The sequence below is a fragment of the Castanea sativa genome, chromosome 2, assembly GCF_040712315.1.
Source record: "Castanea sativa cultivar Marrone di Chiusa Pesio chromosome 2, ASM4071231v1".
Classification (NCBI taxonomy): domain Eukaryota; kingdom Viridiplantae; phylum Streptophyta; class Magnoliopsida; order Fagales; family Fagaceae; genus Castanea; species Castanea sativa.
In genome coordinates this window covers 33279195-33299722 of record NC_134014.1, presented here as the reverse complement: position 1 = coordinate 33299722, position 20528 = coordinate 33279195, and the positions used below count along the sequence as shown (strand labels likewise).

General features: G+C 36.0%; 1 protein-coding gene and 1 long non-coding RNA gene across 3 annotated transcripts; both read right to left on the bottom strand.

Moving 5' to 3' along the window:
* Window positions 1-226: 226 nt before the first annotated feature.
* Window positions 227-4012, bottom strand: LOC142623902 (uncharacterized). Of its 2 annotated transcripts, XR_012842244.1 has the most exons (7): window positions 3737-4012; window positions 3287-3644; window positions 2744-2988; window positions 2591-2646; window positions 2247-2309; window positions 1083-1210; window positions 227-810 (listed from the first exon to the last, which is right to left on the bottom strand). It is a non-coding gene; the product is annotated as an uncharacterized LOC142623902 (long non-coding RNA). The 2 variants fall into 2 exon arrangements; XR_012842243.1 differs by having other exon boundaries at window positions 229-1210.
* A 5009-nt stretch (window positions 4013-9021) lies between these two features.
* Window positions 9022-12040, bottom strand: LOC142625244 (uncharacterized). The gene is made up of 2 exons (XM_075798931.1): window positions 11938-12040; window positions 9022-10640 (listed from the first exon to the last, which is right to left on the bottom strand). The coding sequence occupies exons 1-2, from the start codon at window positions 12038-12040 to the stop codon at window positions 9022-9024; spliced, it is 1722 nt and encodes a 573-aa protein (XP_075655046.1).
* Window positions 12041-20528: the final 8488 nt, after the last annotated feature.

Sequence of the window (20528 nt, the reverse complement as noted above, 5' to 3'; positions counted from 1 at the left end):
TTCTTGTATCCATGTAAAACGATGGCATTGACATTCTCCCTTGAGTGTGCAAGATAGTTTCTGCCAGACATGTCTCCACCAATTACAATGGCTTGCTCTCCAGTGAGCTTTGGCTTTATAAATTATATTGTGTGGTGGACAGTTTGAACTGGACCAAACTTCCTCTGATTGCTCTTGATTTGTCCGATTATCAATCTAGAATATGAAGGATTTTGCCACGTTTAGGTATAAAAAAAGATTAGCTTTCTACTAAATTCCATCTTTGATATTCATAACCAGCATTGTAATTAAACTAACCAGCAAAAGGATGATATAATTACAATCCCTTAATTCTTGCATATGCAACTAAAATGCTTTGTGCTATCAACAATTTGTATTACATTATGAAGTAAAATTTGAATGCAGGATGTAATAGAGCATGTTGACTCTCATAAACCAAAATCCATGCAAACATAATATGAAAACCCACTTAAATACTACCTTGAATCTAATTCAACATTGAAATATAGACAAATCTCAACACAACTCTTTATATGACCAGTGGATTGTAGTAGCATTGTTCCTTTGTGATTATTAGAGCAAATGAGGAAGAATTACAAGGACCAACATGAATAAGAAATACACGAACATTCTTTACTTGAATATCATTGCAAAAGTTTTGCATTAAAATACAAGAACAATTTTGGTACTTAAAATAGTCATTGGTACAATGACAGAGATACATTCTAATGGATTTGAAATTGCATGTACTTTCATATTCTTGAACCATGTTGATTGCTAAAATTGAACCCAGTTGACCCTCTTCTGACTCTGCGCATCAATTACACATCAGAACAAAACTAAGAGATAATAATCAAAGTTTAAGAACACATTGTTCCCTATAATACATAAAATTAGCCCATTCAATTCACATTTATAAGGGGAACAAAATCTGCCATAATAGTAGAGGTAAAAAAGCAAGGTGTTTGGCATTTCACTTTCTTAATAATACAGCCAGCTACTTTTATATATATATAGCAAGCATGGCCCCTCAATGCAGTGTTGACAACATAAATAAGAGAAGAAATAGATACTCTTCATACCATGTCTGGCTTCCATATTGTCTTCCTTGTAGACTCCAAGGGGTGAGCCATGTACAGATAAAAGCATCTCAGCAGGCTTAGGCAGCCTCAATGTATTAAAATGTCATTTGTAATTGACAAGTGACTCCCTATGTGTCAAATAAAGAAGCAACTGAAATCTAAGTGTCAACAAATGAAGAATCCAGCACCAAGCAAGCATGCAAGTAGACACCTCATGGACAAGTGTCAATTATAGAGAAATGAAGCAAACTTCTTTAGTATTCTTGAAGCTTGTAGTCATCCTAAACTCCTAACACATCTATATATAGATGTGAGTTGTAAATGAAGTTGTAACATCCGAAAAAGAAATAAAATTGCAATGAAATAGAGTTTCAGCAATAGAGTTTCTGCAATACCCTGTTTTTTTCATATCTAGCATAACAGCAACTTAAATACTAAATTCTACTCCTAGCCATATTGTTCTAAACTTGCACCCAACAGTTTTAGGTGTCATCCCAATAAACAGCCTTTGGCTACTCACCTGCAAAAATAACGAGATGTCGCGTCACTTCATGCCTAGTTCATAGCCAAAAAGAACCTCCCACAGTATCAGGGAAGTCATCAACCATAAGTCTCTCTCCCCCCCCCCCCCCCCCCCCACACACACACACCCTTTTTCTCTCTAAAAACCTCCAAAAAAAAAAAAACCCTCAAAACTCCTAGCTGATACATACTCTTGTAACTATTAAAACTTAGCAAGCTTTTATGGTTCATTCAATCGCAGTAACTAGCTGCTTATCCTTATAATTTAACCTTTAACGAATGAATTGCTTTTGTAATTTATGATCATTGCTTAAAATAACAAATCTATCGGTACAAATTTTTTCATCCAGAGCCTCCAAGAGTTCTACTTCAGCAAACTAGATGGGTTTGCAGCAGACACCCTTGAAAGTGAAAACTGACTCAGCATCCATAAAGTGTTTGTATGTACAATTCATTGGAGCATCTAGGGCGCACTGGTAATTGTAGGCACTTAATTTGCATCAGCTGAAAACTTCTTCAAGGTCAACAAATGAAACAAGAATTTGGTTCCTAACTAATACTTACCAAGATATTGGATTAATTACATTTTAATAAGATTGAAGCTTCATACAAAACTAAATATGAAAAAAAAAAAAGACAAACCCTGGGAGTTTGAAGACCATCTTGCATCCTGAGTATCTAAGTTTCTGATGGCAACTCCAAAACCTATAAAACCGAAATTTCAATCAGAATAACAAGAGAAAGGGACTGGAGTGAGTGTGTGTTTGTGTGTGTGTGTGTGTGTGTGTGTGTATTAAAGGGTCTTCGGATTTTGGCTCAAAACATGCTTTAATGAGTTAATCACATGAGGTTGCAAAAGAAAAGCATATTTCAACGTAATTAAACAAACACAAATGAAAGTTGAAACCATCATTTGTTTTGTTTGTTAGGAAGAGTTGCATCCAGAAACCCTTGTTTGCAATAACATAAATAGTTAGAGAACATACAAAGTCATTTATTTGTAGATTACCAGCGGGTCTAGCACCTAGATAGCTTGTTTTCACTGCCACCAATCAAGCACTCTTGTGAGTTACATCAATGAGAAAAAAAAAAAAAAATGTCAATTTTTATACATCAAAATATCCAAAATTTGTCGATACCTGCTTTGCTAGAAAACTCAAAGTACCCAAAGATGCAACAGTAGCAAGGCAGTCAGAATAAACCATGGACAACTGGCGCAGAAGAGATGCATGTATGTTTCTTTCATGAGGTTCATGGATACCTTACTTTCCCTATCATTCCAGTGAACTTCAAATTGTTTGTTTCCTTCGATTCCTACAATTGAAAGGTTTGGAAGATTTTCTTTTAAAATATTTCATTGTGGGGGGTTTGTAGTTGTTCCATGCTGTAATAAGAGTGAAGCAAATGCAATTCAGTCAGCAAATACACAATCTCCACATCGCGAATAGCCTTAAGATTGAAACAACTCTAATGAATTTGCACCATAAGATCGAAAGTTCAACAAAAATTGTGTCCTTACGTTCATTTCATGATTCAAATACACACAAACACACAGATACGACAGAATAGAATAGAATAGAATGGAAATAAAAATCTGAAAACGACAAAATAGAATAGAATAGAATGGAATGGAAATAAAAATCTGAAAGAGTCAGTTTTTTTATTAAAAAAAAAAAATTTACCTCTATTTTGTCATTTTGTTTTTTTTCCAAGATTAAGGCTCTGTTTAAATACTCCTTATTTTGCTGAAGAGTTTAAATTGCGTCCGGAGCTGGCGTAAAACCAGTGTTTTATGCTAGCCAATAAAAACACGCCACCTCAAATTTGTTCTCTAGCTTCACCTCTTCCTCACAATTCCCTTCATCAAAACCAATTCTACTTTGTGAAAACATAAAGAAGCCATTGGATGGGACCACAGTGAAGCTTTCACTGCTTTCTTTGTTTATTTCTCGTTCTCTTTTGTGCTTCAAGGGAATGAAGTAGCTGCTCTAGTTCCTTCACAAAGTATATTGCACCTCCAATAATAGAAGCTTGGTAACCCTTAATTTTAACCGAAACGAAGAAAGCTTCAATCTTTCGAAATTGTGAAACTAAAGATTGGAACTTTATAGAATTTAATGATATATAATTACCCTTTGAATATAGGAGGCGGGCATGAGAGACCTGAGGACATTGGTCATTCATTTGGCATCTTAGGTTGCGTTCTTGGTTGGTCTTGTTCGCTTTCGCTTTTTTCTCTCCCGTGCAACTATTGGGAAAAAGGGTAAATCATGAAAAACATACCTTTGAATCGCAAAACCATGCTCACGGCGGCTCCAACAACGAATCATGCAACTTGAGTGGTGGCGTGCATCGGCATGTGGTGGGGTGGAGGTTCGGGCAAGACGCAAGAGGAAGCAGATGAGATTTTTAAAATTTGGTCTGGTTTGATAAGCGTCTGTGATTTGGATTTAAAAGAGTTGTTATTGTATGCGGTTAGGCATCTTGGGCATTTGCTGAAATAATGACGTGGCGTATTTTTATTGGCTGGTGTAAAACTAGTGTTTTCCGCCAGCTCCGGATGCAATTTAAACTCTTTGCTGAAAACTAAAAATTGAAAACATTAAAATATTAATTTTCGGTTACTTTTCATTAATGAATTTATTGTTCATAAGCCTAAATGTCCTGTTCATATCTCATGAACAGTGCAAGAGATGCTAATCCAGTAAAAGAAAAAAAGGCAAAACGTAGCTTCAGATTCAGCTAACCAAACGCTCGTTAAAGGTGCCTTTGGGTAAGGCTTCTTGTGTCTGCGTTTGTGTAAGGTGCGTTTTTTGGCTGGTCCATAGCACTATTCATGGACCACCCAAGTGCATTCCATGGCTGAACAGTGATTTGTAGCAATAAAAAATATTTTGTTACAATGTTTCAACAATAAATTTTCAGTTTTCAGCAAAATAAGCGGTATCCAAACGCACATCATACACTAGCACTAGTTCATTCCTAAGCCTTCGTTGCACAAATCTAATCATCTCACATATTCTATCTTCAACTGATGCCTCTGTAGAGAGGGAAAATTCCCGACCTATCACAAGCTAACACATCATACTACCAAGTCCTTAATATACAACCAATTACAAAGCGCCACGTACTGCTGTTAGGTTTTGCTATCACTATTTAGAAACTAATAGAAATTTGCCAAGTGTCATTGAAATAGAGACATAAAACGCATCAGCATGTGTAAGCGATAACATAAGCAGCCCTGCACGTGTAAGCGATGACATAAGCGAACCAATCAGGCTGTGACATGTGTCACTAATTAGACTCCGCCACATGTTGCTCACCCACACCCAAACTCCTATAAATAGAAGCCTTCCTAAGACATTTAGGGGGAGACCAAGCCATCTAGAGCACGAGCAGCATCAAAGAAGATTCAGAAGTATAGAAGCTCTGCTGGAATTAAGCCCTGAAGCCTCCAGGAACTTCAAGAACTTCAACCTCGAATACAAATAACATTCGAAGCAAAATCATCTAAACTACTTGTCTAGATCTCAAAGGTCACTGGAATCAAGCTCAAAAGCCTCCAAAAACCTCAACAAATCACAAATCAGCGAAGCTCTAAGGATTCAAGCCTCTAAAGCCCCGAAGAACTTCCACCACAAACCTTCAAAAAAGAAGAACGCACGAAGAACACGAAGAACGCATGAAGAACGCAAAGAAAAAAGAATTTCTAATAAGCTCATAGCTAGAGATTTATTGTAATTTCGTATCAAAAATCTTCAATCCTTTCCTCAGCCAAATTGAAGGATATTTTGTGTTCGAATCAAAATCACATCACCACAATTTCAATCAACAAATCTTTCAAGGAGATTGAATCAAAGGGTCACTCCTTTGTAATCACAGAGAATTGTATCACACATTTATCAATACAAATTCGCATTTGTGAAACTATTTTACTTGTTTGATTTATTTTGAACTAAGAAATTTAGTCGTCTACAAATTTTGGCACGCCCAGTGGGACTTCTCTGCCTCTCATCTCATTCTCCTTTAAAGAAAGAAATTTTCATCATCTCGCTACCAACTTCAATGGCCTTTAGCAAGAACATTCAAGCTTCAACAACAGCTACTTCGATTAAACTTGATACGGCAACCACCAACAATTGCATTGGTGCAATCAATTGTAGTCAGCCTAAAGCTTACAATCAACTTCGAGCTTAATCAACCAAGGAAGCTAAGGTCCAGACAATCATCTCCTTAGACCCTCTCACAAGAAACAAGGTCATCAACGAGGACATCTCCACCTTGGAACACCTCAAGTATGGGGGCAAATCCCCTTCTTCCTTCACAAGAAGTTGGTCGCACGATTTCTCTCCTATCAAAGGGAACCTAAAAGATGAGATTTCACGTGCTCACTTCAATTCATTTCCTTCTCCATCATCTGTGGAAGTTGTGTCAGTCATGATGACTAACACCTCTACCATGAAAGAAAAGATGGCTGAAATGGAACAAAGGGTCGTCTTTCTCACAAAAGCACTTGAAGATAAGCACCTCCAAATTACAACTTTAATGAACAAACTTGAAGTACAAGATCTTGGTGAATCAAGCCATGATCATAAATTCACATCTGCGAAGGATGACGAAGGGAGAGAAATTGAAAACACTCCCCGACAAGAACAATCTGCTTCAGTGGCTTCATTGTCAGTCCAACAATTACAAGACATGATAACAAATACCATCCGAGCACAATATGGAGGTTCTTCTACAAATTCTCTCATATATTCAATGCCCTATACAAAGCACATTGACAATATGAGAATGCCAAATGGGTATCAACCCCCCAAGTTCTTGCAATTTGATGGCAAGGGAAACCCTAAGCAACACGTTGCTTATTTTGTAGAAACTTGCGAGAACGCAGGGACTCAAGGAGGCCTCTTTATAAAGCAGTTTGTTCGTTCACTAAAAGGGAATGCCTTTGATTGGTATTCAGACTTAGAACCCGAGTCAATCGATAGTTGGGAACAACTTGAGAGGGAGTTCCTCAACAGGTTCTATAGCACACACCGCACGGTAAGTATGATGGAGCTTACCAATACTAAGCAGTGGAAAGATGAGCCCGTTGTTGACTATATCAATCGGTGGCGTTTTTTGAGTCTAGACTGTAAGGATAGACTTTCTGAAATATTTGCTGTAGAAATGTGCATCCAAGTCATGCACTGGGGACTTCTGTACATCCTGCAAGGGATAAAGCCCCGAACGTTTGAAGAATTGGCAACTCGTGCGCACGACATGGAATTGAGTATCTCTAGCCACAGAAATACAAACCTTCCATACTTGAGGAAAGCAGAAAGGAAGTAAAGAGGAATGACAGGAATGCAAAAAGCAATCTCAAAGACCTAATAACTGTTTACATTGCCATAGTTAAGGTTCCAAGGAGAGAAGCAAAGGCAAATGAAAAACAACTTGAAGGATGACAAAAGAACAAAGTGTGTCGTCTGACCTTTAAGGAATATACGCAAAAAGCATATCCATTCCCCGATGAAGATGTGCCAAACATCTTAGAACAATTATTGCAATTGAAGCTGGTTGAGTTGCCAGAATGCAAGCGACCAGAAGACATAGGGAAAGTTGATGACCCTAACTACTGCAAATATCATCGCATCATTGGCCACCCAATTCAAAAATGCTTCGTCTTTAAAGAACAAATCATGAAGCTTGCCAAAGAAAACAAGATTGATCTAGACCTTGATGAAGTTGTCAGGTCAAACCATGTGATCGTTGCTTGTGATGTACTTCCAACTCTCAGGCAGGGGGCAAACACCAATAAGACTTATAAATTGGTTGACAATGATGGTGTAAGGATCGCCCCTATTTAATGGGAAGTTCCTCAAATGCTTCTATGATTGAAAACTGAGGATTGCTCCTTGATAAAAGCTTAAACTACCCACTACAGCGCTAAAATGGTACATGATGTCTTCCCATTACTTTTGAAAGTGTACAAATAAAGAGAAATTAATCCCACTCTATGTCACCATTTGCGAGTGTGGCGTAATGGCTGGATGCCCATGTCGCCTTTGAGGCTGAGGTCTCGGGTTCAATTAGAAGTGATACCCACTATTGCGCAATTGGTACCCATGAAATGCTGTGGGGTGTAGGGCGAAGATTACACACGTGAGCCCTCCCTTTTTGAAAAAAAAAACAAAAAAAAAAATCATCAAAACCATAAAAAAAATCATAAAAAAAAATCTATTGAGTGCTGTGACTCTTCCGTTTGGGGTCTATACCTCTTTGATGTTCTTCGAGGGGCTCATCTCTAGGATGGCTAGGATCTTGATGGGGTTAGCTTTGACACCCCGTTGAGATACCATGAAGCCAAGGAACTTACCAAATAATACCCCAAACACACATTTGCTGGGATTGAGCTTTATTCTGTAGAGGCGAAGAGTTTCAAACGTCTCTCTAAGATCATTCAGGTGATGATCCTCTTTCTTACTTTTACCAACATGTCGTCCACATATACCTCAACGTTCCGTCCAATCTGCTGGACGAACATTTTGTTCACAAGCCTTTGATACGTTGCCCCCACATTCTTTAAACCGAAAGGCATGACCTTGTAGCAAAAAAGGCCTTGGCTAGTGATGAACGATGTTTTTTCCTGGTCCGACTCTTCCAACTTGATCTGGTTGTAACTGGAGAAAGCATCCATGAAGCTTAAAAATTGGTGTTCAGTATTCGAATCCACAAGGAGGTTGATTCGTGGGAGGGGGTAGCTATCCTTTAGACAAGCTCTATTTAGGTTGGTGAAGTCCACAAATATTCTCCACTTTCCATTTGCTTTCTTGACCATGACCACGTTGGCCAACCATTCGGGGTAGTAAACCTCCTTGATGAAGCCTGGGTCCAACAGATCACGAATCTCCTCAGTTATGTCATTGTCCCTTTCTTGAGCGAAGACCTGTTTCCTTTGGCAAATAGGCAGAAAAGATGGGGAAACATTGAGCTAGTGTATCATGATGTTTGGGTCGATCCCAAGCATATCTTTATGGCTCTAGGCAAAGATGTCCAGGCTGTTTCTTAGGAAACAGATTAGCCTATCCCGAATCGAAAGATTAGCCTGCATGCCGATGTGAGTTACCTGATCCAGGTGCTCTTTGTCTAGGGGGATGGTCTCCAACTCCTCCGTCGGTTCTACATTTACCCATCGCTCTTCAATGTTCTTGGTGGTCACTTGCTTGTCCAACTCCAGCATGGCTACATAACATTCCCAGGCCGCTACCTGATCCTCTCGGGCCTCTCCTATCCTATACTCCGTTGGGAATTTTAGTAGTAGGTGATATGTGGATGTAATCGCTCTCTAGGCATTGAGTGTCGAACGCCCTATGATGGTATTGTAAGCTGATGAACAATCAACTACTAAGAAAGTAAAATCTCTTGTGATTTGCTAAGGATAGGTGCCGATGATGACTGGCAGTGTAATGGATCTAGCGGGCATGACCTTCGTTTTGCCGAAGCCTACCAGAGGGGCATCTGCTGGGGTGAGCCGTTCCTTGTTAATCCTCATCTGTTGAAAGGCTGGGTAGTAGAGGATGTCAGTTGAGCTTCCGTTGTCTACTAGGACCCGTCGAGTGTTGAAGTCCGCAATGGTCAAATTGATCACTAACACATCGTCATATGGGTGATGGATTTGTCGGGCATCCTCCTCAGTGAAGCTAATCTCCAGTTCATCCATCCGAGAAAGCTTGTGCGGGTGACCGGTGAGTTGAACATTTTGCACCATCTGTAGGTATGTCTTCCTTACTTTCCTCGAGGATCCGATCATCGCACCTCCCCCAACGATCACTCTTATTTCTCCAAGGGGTGCCCTAGGTCGCTCCTCAACCCTTTGGTTTAGCTCTTGGTCCCTTGGCGGGTTTTCTCCTGCCCTTTCTCGCCCTACAAACCGTTGTAACTTTTCTTGTCTAATGAAGGCTTCTACCTGTTGCTTTAAGTCATAGCAATTGAAGGTGTCGTGCCCATCGTCACAGTGGAAACAACAATACTTATTCCTCGGTCTTTTGCTCAGGTCCCCCTTCAGTTTATCGGGCCATGCCAAAGCAGGGTCATCCTTGATCTGCATCAGGACCTGATCAAGTGGGGAATTGAGTGGAGTGAAGTTGGTCATCCACCCTGGTGGGGGCCTTGACCTTCGTTCATCCCTCCTATTGCCTGTTTTGGCTACCTTCCTTCCCCTCTCTGGTCGGGGATCGTCATGCTTATCTCGTTTCTTCGGTCCACCTCCTCGGGCAATCACGGCATCCTCAGCATTCATATACTTCGTGGCTCGGTACAACATGCCAGCCATGGTCTTCGGGTCATTCTTGTAAACTGAGAATAGGAACTTCCTAGACTGGAGTCCGTTGGTGAAGGCGGTGACCAGGACTTTATCTTCGACTTCGTTGATTTGTTGTGCTTCTTTGTTGAATTGTGTGACATACGACCTCAGGCTCTCATTGTTCCCCTGCTTGATGTTTAGGAGGCTTGCTGAGGACCTTTTGTATCGCTGACCTCCAATGAAATGTGTGACAAAAAGCCCATTTAACTCCTTGAAGGTCGAGACGATGTTGGGAGCTATCTTGCTAAACCATACTCGAGTTGGCCCTTTGAGAGTGGTGGGGAAGGCTCTGCACATGATTTCATCCGGGGCCCATTGCAAATGCATGAGGGTTTTGAATGATTTTAGGTGGTCGAGGGGGTCCTTTGACCCATCGTAAGCTTCCACTTGAGGCATTCTGAACTTGGCTGGAAGGGGGAAAGATGTGACCAGTGCAGTGAAAGGAGAGTCGATACGATGGACTAATTCGTCTAAGCTAGTGGATACCCAACCCTTTATGGCATTCATCATCATATCCATCTTTTCTTTCATCGTCTGCATCTCTTGTGCCATGCGCAATGCGCCGATCTTTGGCTCAGAGGGACAACTGGTATCCTGCTGGTTGCGCCTGCTAATGGCATTGCTTTCCTCTTGGTCGTCCTTCTTTTGATGGTCATTTGTCGGGGGACGATCGTTGTTGCTGATAATAGCTTAATTTTGCATATTTATATCATTATTAGAAAGCATTATCATACTTATTTTGAGTTAATTCATGCATTTTATAGTTGATTTTGGAATAATGCTAAATAAAAAATTTTGTGCATAATTGAATTTTAATGAGTGAAGTTGTTTTTTGTAGGATAATGAAATTAAATAAGTGGATTTGTGCAAAGAAGATAGCTAATGGACTTTAATTTTACAAGGGCCATGATGAAGTCAAAGAAGATCAACCCAATTAAATTCAAGTCCAATTGGAGTAAGGAATTAAAGGAAATTTGCACCTAATCCAAGTCCAATTCGGATTAGGATTCCAACTTGCACACCAGTTAGTATTTGGAGCATAACTTTCGGCTCAGATGTTCAATCAAGACGATTTAAGTTGGACTGGAAAGCTAACTTAAAGGGATACAAATTTGTAGTTTACCAAAAGTCCGAACTCTGAAGTTAAATGGGCCAAAAATGTCGGTTAATTGAAGCCTGAAAACCTGAGATTTTCTCCAAATGGGAATTCAACTTGTAATAGGATTCCTTGACCTATTTAAAGGCTCTTTAGGGCAAAATTTAGAGGGGGAGCTGCTGTAGAACATAATTTAGTTTTTTTTTTAAAAAAGTTTCTTTACAGTTTTTAGAGTTCTATTTGTGTTATGACTTGCTAGAAACTTTGCTAAGGTAAGGGGTGAAACCCAACCGTTTATTGATATATTCTTAACAATTATTTATTGATTTTAATGCTTATGTTTTTGATTGTTTTAGAGCATCCACAGCAGTGGAGCTAAAAATTTAGCAATTTAGCTCCACTAAAAGTTACTTTATCTATTTTACCTACACACATGCTGTAGCAGTGGATCTATTTTAGCTTTCAACACAATAAAATAATATAAACATCACAATAAAATAATATATCTACCACAATAAAATAATACATCTCACTACAATAAAAACACCACAATAAAAAAGGTAATGTGAACACAAAATAAAAAATTAATTTTTTATTAGCTCTCATGAACAGTGCACATCTATCTATAGATGTGCACTGTAGCAATGAGCTAAAAAAATATAGATTTAGCTCCACTGCTGCATGCTTCTTTTTGGTGTTTTGGTGGAGCTAAAATAGCTATATAGCTATTTAGCTCCACTGCTGCAAGTGCTCTTACTCATCTAGAAAAGTGTTTAGTTCTGTATAATCCTTTAATGCTACAATGTTCTCTATTTCTTCTTTTGGGATCCTAATATGGTATAATAACAAAATTTGATCTTTACTCATTTAAAATTTTTTCATTTGTCTACCTTCAAGTCGCCCACCTTTGCCACCATCATTAACTAACAACCCACAAGATCCATATATAGTCACCAAAAATTTACTACTGTACACATCTGATTTGCTCTTCATCTCTTAAAAGTAAATAATAGTATCTTAATGCATTAGGTGATGACTATCAAAATATCCGCTGACCAGTTCAACCCCAATAATCTTTTTCAAATTGCATGAACATCCAAAAGTTTCATACCTCAAAATCTTAATGAATACAAAGTCTATAAATTTAATTGTACTGGACAAATTGAATCTGTACAAACTGCCACACCAAATGTACAAAAAGCTCTCATATCCGGTAAAAATTGGACCTAGCTTTGGGTTGAGAAAAATTGTAATATCTTCACCTGCCAAATCCCTTTTTTGACATATGAACTCGACATGTGACCTAAATGCACAGAAGAAGAAAATTATATGTTGCCCTTAAAAAATTTCGTTGTAAAGATTGATAAAAATATGAATATATTGTCTTTGTTCTATTCCTTTGAGAATTTTTCAAATCAAAGTACTTGCAATGAACAACATTTGAACCTCCCTTTGATAATTGCGCAGAGAAAAGTACCTGCAATGAATGGAATTTGAACCTCTATAATGTTTAAAACTAGCATCCTTTGACATAAGAAAAATTTATCATGCTCTACACAAAGGCATTGACTTGGTCTATATTTCCCACACCTACCACCATAAGGGCCTGCACTGTCTCTCTCTCTCTCTCTCTCTCTCTCATTACTTGTCTTCTTTATTCTATTTATTCTATTCCCCCCCCCCCCCCCCCAATTTATGTATATTTATCTGTTTTTTATTTTAATATCACTAAAAAGCATACTATTTCTTAGATCATGTGATGCCTCATTGGATACTTATTAGCCACATTAACTATTTGATGTATTAAAATACCTTTCATGTTGTTTCATAGTGGTGGGGGGCTTGGGATGAGTTTAGACTCAAATATCTTGGGTTTGAACCCTCACTAGGTGTTCTTTGGATTACCTTATACATGGTTCTAATAGATGGGGTCGTGTATGCGGGATTTGTCCCTAGAGGTGGATCTAAAGGGCCTGTTGAGGTTCCATGTCATTAAAAGTGAAATAAAATTAATCAAATAAAATTCCATTGAGTTCTAGTTGAAATGGAACTTGCTCCGCTTGAAAAGGCAAGACAGAGGGTGGGGTTGTAGGTTTAAGACTCAACAAGGTAATATTTAATTTACTAATTTAAAAAAGAAAGGTAAAATTACACCGACCTATATTGGGATTTTTTGAAATGACACTCCCATCCCCCCTTTAGGTCTCTATAAACATAATAATTTAGTTTTCAATTATGGAATGTTCTACTTCAAAAATGAATGCTATTGATTAATATGTACCTAAGTAGTGTGTGTGTGGGGGGGGGGGGGGGAGTGGACTTAACTTTTGTATAAATATAGTTTTATACAAACCTCAAGGGGAAGTGTTATTTTATTAAACGTTTAGGCGGAGAGTAATTTCATAAAACCTCATGGGAGGATGGTGTAATTTACCAAAATTTAAGGATCAAATTCAAATTTTAGGATTAATAACAAGACATGTAAACTTACTAGTGCAGACACAAGGTACAAGCTCCCAATTATACGCATGTATGAGAGGAAGGGCAAAAAGAAGACGGCCCAACCTGTGGCCTTATGGATGGAGCCTATTAGTTATTGGGCTTAAAATTAAGCAAGCCTGAGCATTTAATAATTAGGGTTTCTTTATGCATTTTATTGTTAGCTATTTAAGTACTTTTTTATTATTATTGTAAGACATTTTTTGGAGAATTATAAAAAAACATGTGTTTCTTTTACACTGGTGCTGACTCCAGTTTTTGCTAGGTGCTGACTCCTAGAATTTATTTTGTTGTTTATTTGTTCCATTGAAATAGTGTGAGTGTCCTACGTTACTTACGGGAACTAATTTGTAATATAGCCTTTTTATTTACAGGGTAGGATTATTTGTGCCCACCTGCATTTGTGTTTTAATTCTCAAAAAAAAAAAAAACTCTTTTAAGTTCCACATTTAGGTTTATGATGCTAATCAATACAGTCATGACCAACTATTTTATCCTAAGAATTTTGCACACTTTGTTAAGCTTGTTGATGTTGCAGGAAGGATATAGGCTTATGGAATTTGTATTTGTTTATGCCTATTGGGTTGTTCATTTTGTATGACTCTTATTATAGAGATTTTGCATTGACATAGTGTTCCTTTTGGGCATCTTGTTATTTAGAATCAGTTAACAAATACTGTTGCTTCCATTATTATTACCATAACAGGCTAGCTGCTATCCATCGCATAATTCGCGAGAAGGGAGAGGCTGCAAAATCTATGACTTTGGGGGAGGTGGCTAAGGAACTTAGGTAAGTGTTACAATCTAAACAAATCTGTTACACACATATTGGAAGACTCCATAGTAACACTATGATCTGCTCACAAGAATCTCCAAACCTGATCTGTTTCAAACCAAACATAATGTTCTTGTTTGGCTATAGAAATTTTTTCCTTAAATATAAAATGGTAAAATCAAATACCTTTTAATCAGGTGGTGGCTCATGAAATTTTATTGGAATTTTAAACATGTGCTACAATTGAAGTTTTTGTTTTTGTTTTTGTTTTGGTTTGTTTTCTTTTTTTTCGTAGCTGGCCTTTGTTGCACAACTAGGCTTAAGGACACAATCATGACTCATGTCTAGTTCTTTATGGATTTCACACTTGTGTGATGAATAGTTAAGCTCTTGGACTGGAAAGTGAAACCTGTGTCAATTTATTTATTTTTTCTCATGTGTATAAAGAATTCTTACCGACTTCCCAATTTGCTTATGGCCTAGGGTTTATGCAGTGGCTGATTATTAAGGAAACTGTTGTTTGAAGTCAGGTTATTTTATGTCCTATGTACAAGTGGAACCAAAAGATTCATTTGCAGTTGGTAAGAATTTGTTTTGATGTTGAGATAATATAATGCCGCAAGTATTAGTTATTTGAATTTCGTAATTTTCTTGTTTTCTAAATTTGATCAAATTGGCTAATTCTAAAGGAAAAGGAGGTATGGAGTCAGATTTTGTTATGCCCCATGCACATGAGGAACAATAAGAGGCAGTTGCAGCATAAAGAGGCTAGAAAATAGTGATGTTGAGATAACATAACACCTCAAGTATCAGTTGTTATTTGATTTTCATAATTTAGTTGTTATTTGAATTTGAGTTGTGGATTTGGATATGGACTATTTAGGGTCGGTTTGGATATAACATATTTTGTTAAAAGTTGTAAACACTGTAGCATAATAATTTTTAAATGTGTAAATAGTACCGTGAGACTCATTTTTAATGAAAAAGTTGCTGAAAAGTGAGGTTTGTGAGTCCCGTGAATAGTGCACGAGACCCACTGATGTGCTGAAAAGTCAAATATTACGGCTACTGTTCATGAACAGTAAATAAACAGTAAAATTTGTCTCTTGAAATGCATGCCAAAAAAAAGAGAGGAAAACACAAAACTCAAAACACCAGACGTAGATAATTCCTATCCAAACGCTCACTTAGTGATTGGACTCTTGTGAATAGGATTAGATGATTAAGTTAGCTTGTGTCATTTGAATTTCAGTTGAAATGTGTATAGGATTATATGTTTAAGTTATCATGTGTCATTTGAATTGTATTGTTATACTCTTTTCTTCATCTTTTTTTTTTTTTTTTTTTTGTGTGTGTGTGTGTGTGGAAAAGATTTCAGCAATTTTATTGAAATAGGGAAAACAATTACAATTTCTCTAGATTCATAATTTCTTGAGGTAAGCTACCGAACTAGATAAAATGATCATTTGCCTTGGGTTTTCTTGCTAGAGCATGAGCAGTAGCATTCTGCTCTTGACACACAAGTGAGAAATACTCCATTGGAATGATTGAGTTAATACTTTTGTATCCTGTGTAAGATTTCCAAATGGAGCTAGAACTTTAATTGGAAATTTGTTTGGTAGTTGTTTTTGAAAAAGTTGAATTTTGTTTTCTTTGGTTAATTTTTTTTAAAAATTATATTTATTCTAATTCAAAAACACGTTTGCTTCAAAGTATTTAAAATCCTTACATCTATTGAAATTATAAATCAATTGTTTTGTATATAACATTCAAGCCTAAAACTTTAATCATATAAGTAAGATTGAAACTATAACAATTATCAAGTGTTATAAAAGATAATCAATAACTAAAAAGTTTACTACATGGCATCAATGCCAGGGGATCAATTTCATCCAAAATAAAATAAAATAACGTGGCATCAATGATGCCTAATATTTGCCAACATCAATCCTGCGATCTGATCCCTATAAGTTGGAATAGCTTCAGCGGCTTGATCAGTTAAGTCAATAGTGTGCGATGGCTCACCTGAATTATCCCTACCTTCACCTTCAACAATAAGGTTATCAATATTGAATTGAGTAAACAAGCGATCATTTCTTGTTGCCATTCGAATGAAGTTATCTTCATCAATTAAATTGTTTCCTTTCATCTATTATAATACAACGAAACATAAAAACAACTAAGGAACAACCTTTATAAACACAACCATCAAATACAACTAAGAAATAGCTTCCAAGCTCCAAACAGACACAGCTTCAAATTAATAGTGCATTTTGATCACCATGAAACCCAACCTACCCAAAAATGCCATTCTCCTTATTATTAGCTAAATGGTTTACTTAATTAAGGGACTACATTCTCTGCTATATACTTAATTTATGTTGGTCACGTCATTTGGAAAATAGTAAGTCCAAGGATACACAAAATAACAATAAAATACAACTAAGAAATAGCTTCCCGTGGACATCATTTACCATTAACCTTACATTAACAATTAACACCCAACAGTAACAGATTGGGATCTTGATTCATTTCTTTTTCAGCTTGGTTTCACACAGTTCTCACAATTATAATACTTGAACATAATTTGCACGGTACTTTTGAAGAAGCAAAAATTGACAAGAACTATGTCCGGTGCAAAACATGTTCAAGCATTTATTTTTCTTTCTCCAAAACTCCAGAAACAGAACCCAAAACATGTTCAAGCATTGATTACTAATTTCAATTTGAATATGGCATTGCAGACAAGATTCTATATTTGAATTAATATTAGATTATATCATCGTGGACTGTTTCTCATTGTTTACCTCGCACTTGAATAAACTCCATGGGATCAAGGACTTTCTCAAGCCTTCAATTTGGAATTTATACACACACACACACATATATATATATATATATATATATATATATATATATATATATATATATATATATATATATTTATTGGACAGTTTTTGATTAAACAGAGCATATTGTGTAAATATGTTCAAGAAACAAGGGAGCTAACACTCAAACAGGGGAGAAAATTCGCAAGACACACACAAACCCAACACCATAGAGCCCACAAACATACCAACACGGTCAAAGCAAACCCAAAACCCCAAAATCCTAAATCAAACACACAGAAAATACCCATTCTGAATAAACCCAGATTCAATGCACATTCCCAGATTCAAGCAATTTTGTAATAATCCATGAACAAAGAAAAAAGGAAAAGACCTGTACCTTTGAGTGACTGAGTCCCTAAAATTATGAAATACTTCCCCAAATCTGAGATCGCATAGACTTGCTACATCACGCACACAAAAAAAAAAAAAAAGAAGAAAAAAAGAAAAGAAAAGAAAAGGAGAGTGAGATAATGAGTAGAAAAGGAATAGAATCTGATGAAAAACAAGAGGCAGTCATGAAGGACAATCCGGTGAAGAAGCAAAGGAAGATATAGTGTGTTATCACATACTAGGCGCTAAAATATTGAGTGAAAAAAAAAGGACTCGCGGGAAAAACTATTTGTTAGTATTGTGGGTCGAACCAGTGCGCTGCTTCATTAATTGGCTGTGTTTTAGCGTGTTTGCTAAGGTGAGGGAAAACTGAAAAATAAAAACAGCTAAAGACCTGTTTTCAGTTTCCTTCCCATTATGAAAATTGAAAATAGTTTTTGATTTTTGCCTAAAAATAGTTACCAAACAAGTTTTTTGCCTTAGGAAACAAAAAATTGTTTTTAAAAACAGAAAACTGAGGAAAAAAATAGTTACCAAACATACCCCTAGAATCACCCACATGTCCTGTTGAATAGTTTTGATGACTATGGCGGAGGCTCCTAGTAGAACCTACAATAAACCAAGAGTCTTTGCAAAATGAGCTGCATGTCTAGCCGCAAGAGCTTCAATTTCCACCACAGTTTGTGGTAACGAAAGTCTCTAGGCCATGGCTGTTAATATTCCACTGGCATTATTTCTCACGACCACTCCCACACCCATTAAATTATGGCCTGGGAACCTTGCACCATACAAAAAGAATAAAGTTTCTCTGCAATCTAAATTCGAGGAACTCTCTCCAAATTACGATGTGTCAACACTAGAAAGTGACACTTGTCCAACCCAACTAAAGCTCAAATTCAAGAACTAACTCTTGTTAACTCAATCGTTAGATCACTTTTTCATATATTTTTTTATTAAAAAAAAAACTAGTCACTAACCCGTGCGATGCATGGCAAATGTGACTGCTTTTTAAAGAGCATGCACCTCTAAATTCTAAATAACATGAAATATGAGCTTAAAGGAAATCAATTTTTTCAATAAGAGCCTAAAAACCAAATTAATTTTAGGGGTTTTCAGTATTTCTACAAATAGGAAAAAAATATAACTACCCATGGAATCAGAATGTTGTTGTTGTTGTTGTTTTTTTTTTTTGGTTTTGTTTTTTTGTTTTTTTTAATTTAGTATAATCAATTGGTTTTTAAGAACCGGGCTTGCTTTTAAGGGAATTCACCCTTTGAAGATACTTCTACACAGATTAGAAGAAGAAGAAAGAAAAACTAATTTCAACCACAAATTTAAGGCTATCATAACATTAAAAATAAATAAAAAAGAAAGGAAAAAAAACAACAGTAATTTATGAACAACACACTTGGTTATATCCTCACAAAAGGATACAATTAGGAGACAGAGTTTTGATTGAATATATTATATCCAAATAGAAAAATTTAGCATATAGAAAAGGCCTAAACCTTGATTTGATTTCTCAAATATAGCAACCGGAGAAGGAGTGCTAAAGAAGGAGAAAGTATGAATGGCTGAAACCGTAGCTCAAGAAGGAGAAGTGTGGCTAGCATGAACGGCTTGAAAAACAAATGTTCGTTATGTAGTTAAAAGAAAGTTAAATAAAAAATCACAATAACTATAAAGATTACGAATGAAAGAATTTTTTTAAAAAACTTTTTTGTTGAGATTGATTCAAAAGTTCTTCAAACTCTTTTTTTCACTATTTCTTATTCTTATACAACCAAACAAACTTTTTTAACTTTCGTTTAAAAAAATACCTATAATAAAAAAATAAAACCTCTTTACTTGATCAAACCTTGATCTGACTACCTAACTCATCATATTTATATTTATAACATGAGGAACTTTATTGTAGCTTGGTCTGCAGGTATTAAATATAAATAAAAAGAGAAAAAAAAAAAGTATTACCTGAATTTATGTCTTGTTGAATATGTGGTTGATATGCCTTTGACTTTTTTTAGAGTTCCTACATTTTTACACATCAGCATTATTTAAATAAAAAAAAAAAAATTTTGATTAGGAAAAAAAAAAACACCACCTATCAGTTTATTATAAACGTTTGAGTTTGAATTTAATTAAATTGGACTTATTAGAGAGATAGAGTTTCACTCATTGTTAAGTTTTGACTAAATAAAAATAATTTTATTTTAAAAAAGTGATAATGATGTGACAAGTTTTGGAGAGGTCAATAGAAAGTCAAAGGTTTCGATTTTATATATATATACTAGCATTATGCTCGTGCAATGCACGACTTAATCAAAATTTAAATATAAATAGTTTTTTTTATTAATTTACTTAAAATAAATAATAAAGATAAATGAATATTTTACTTTTAAGTTACATAATGAATGCATGTTGTGTGAGATTAAGGTATCATAAAATGCGCGCACACACACACACACATAATTAAATGGAAGATGGTAGAGGTACCTAAAAATATAAATATATTAATGATTTTCAATAATACATTGAATTTTAAGGCTCAATTAATCACATATATTTAAATGAAAAACCCTTGAATTTAACAGTTAAAATCTATCCAAAACAATAATTAAAATCATGTTTAAGCGAAACCTCAATTCAATAATTAAGAACAATCTAAATTATTAAACATTTAAAAATTTGAAGTATAGAGAGACTCACATGAGAATTTAATTTTTGTCATTGAAAACATAAAAGAAGGCACTGAAATTTGAGTGAGTTTCACTCTACCAAGTTTAAGTTTAAATTTAAAGTTTAAGTCTTGTGCATTGCACGCTACATGTGTGTGTATATGCATGAAAAATGATCTGAATTTAACATTTATTATAGAAAAGAGGTGGTATAGTCTTACCCTTGTCTAGCTAATTCCTGTTATAGTTCCTTGGTGTAGCAAATGTATATGCATGAAAAATGATCTGAATTTAACATTTATTGTAGAAAA

What these genes read in the sequence shown, in the direction of transcription:
- LOC142625244 (XM_075798931.1), bottom strand. Translation starts at nt 12,040, where the DNA reads ATGAAGAGCAAATCAGATGTGTACAGTAGTAAATTTTTGGTGACTATA. An exon ending in CAAAGGTGGGCGACTTGAAG is followed by an intron (nt 10,641 to 11,937) that starts GTAGACAAATGA and finishes TGCAAAATTAAG; the next exon opens with CTATTATCAGCAACAACGAT.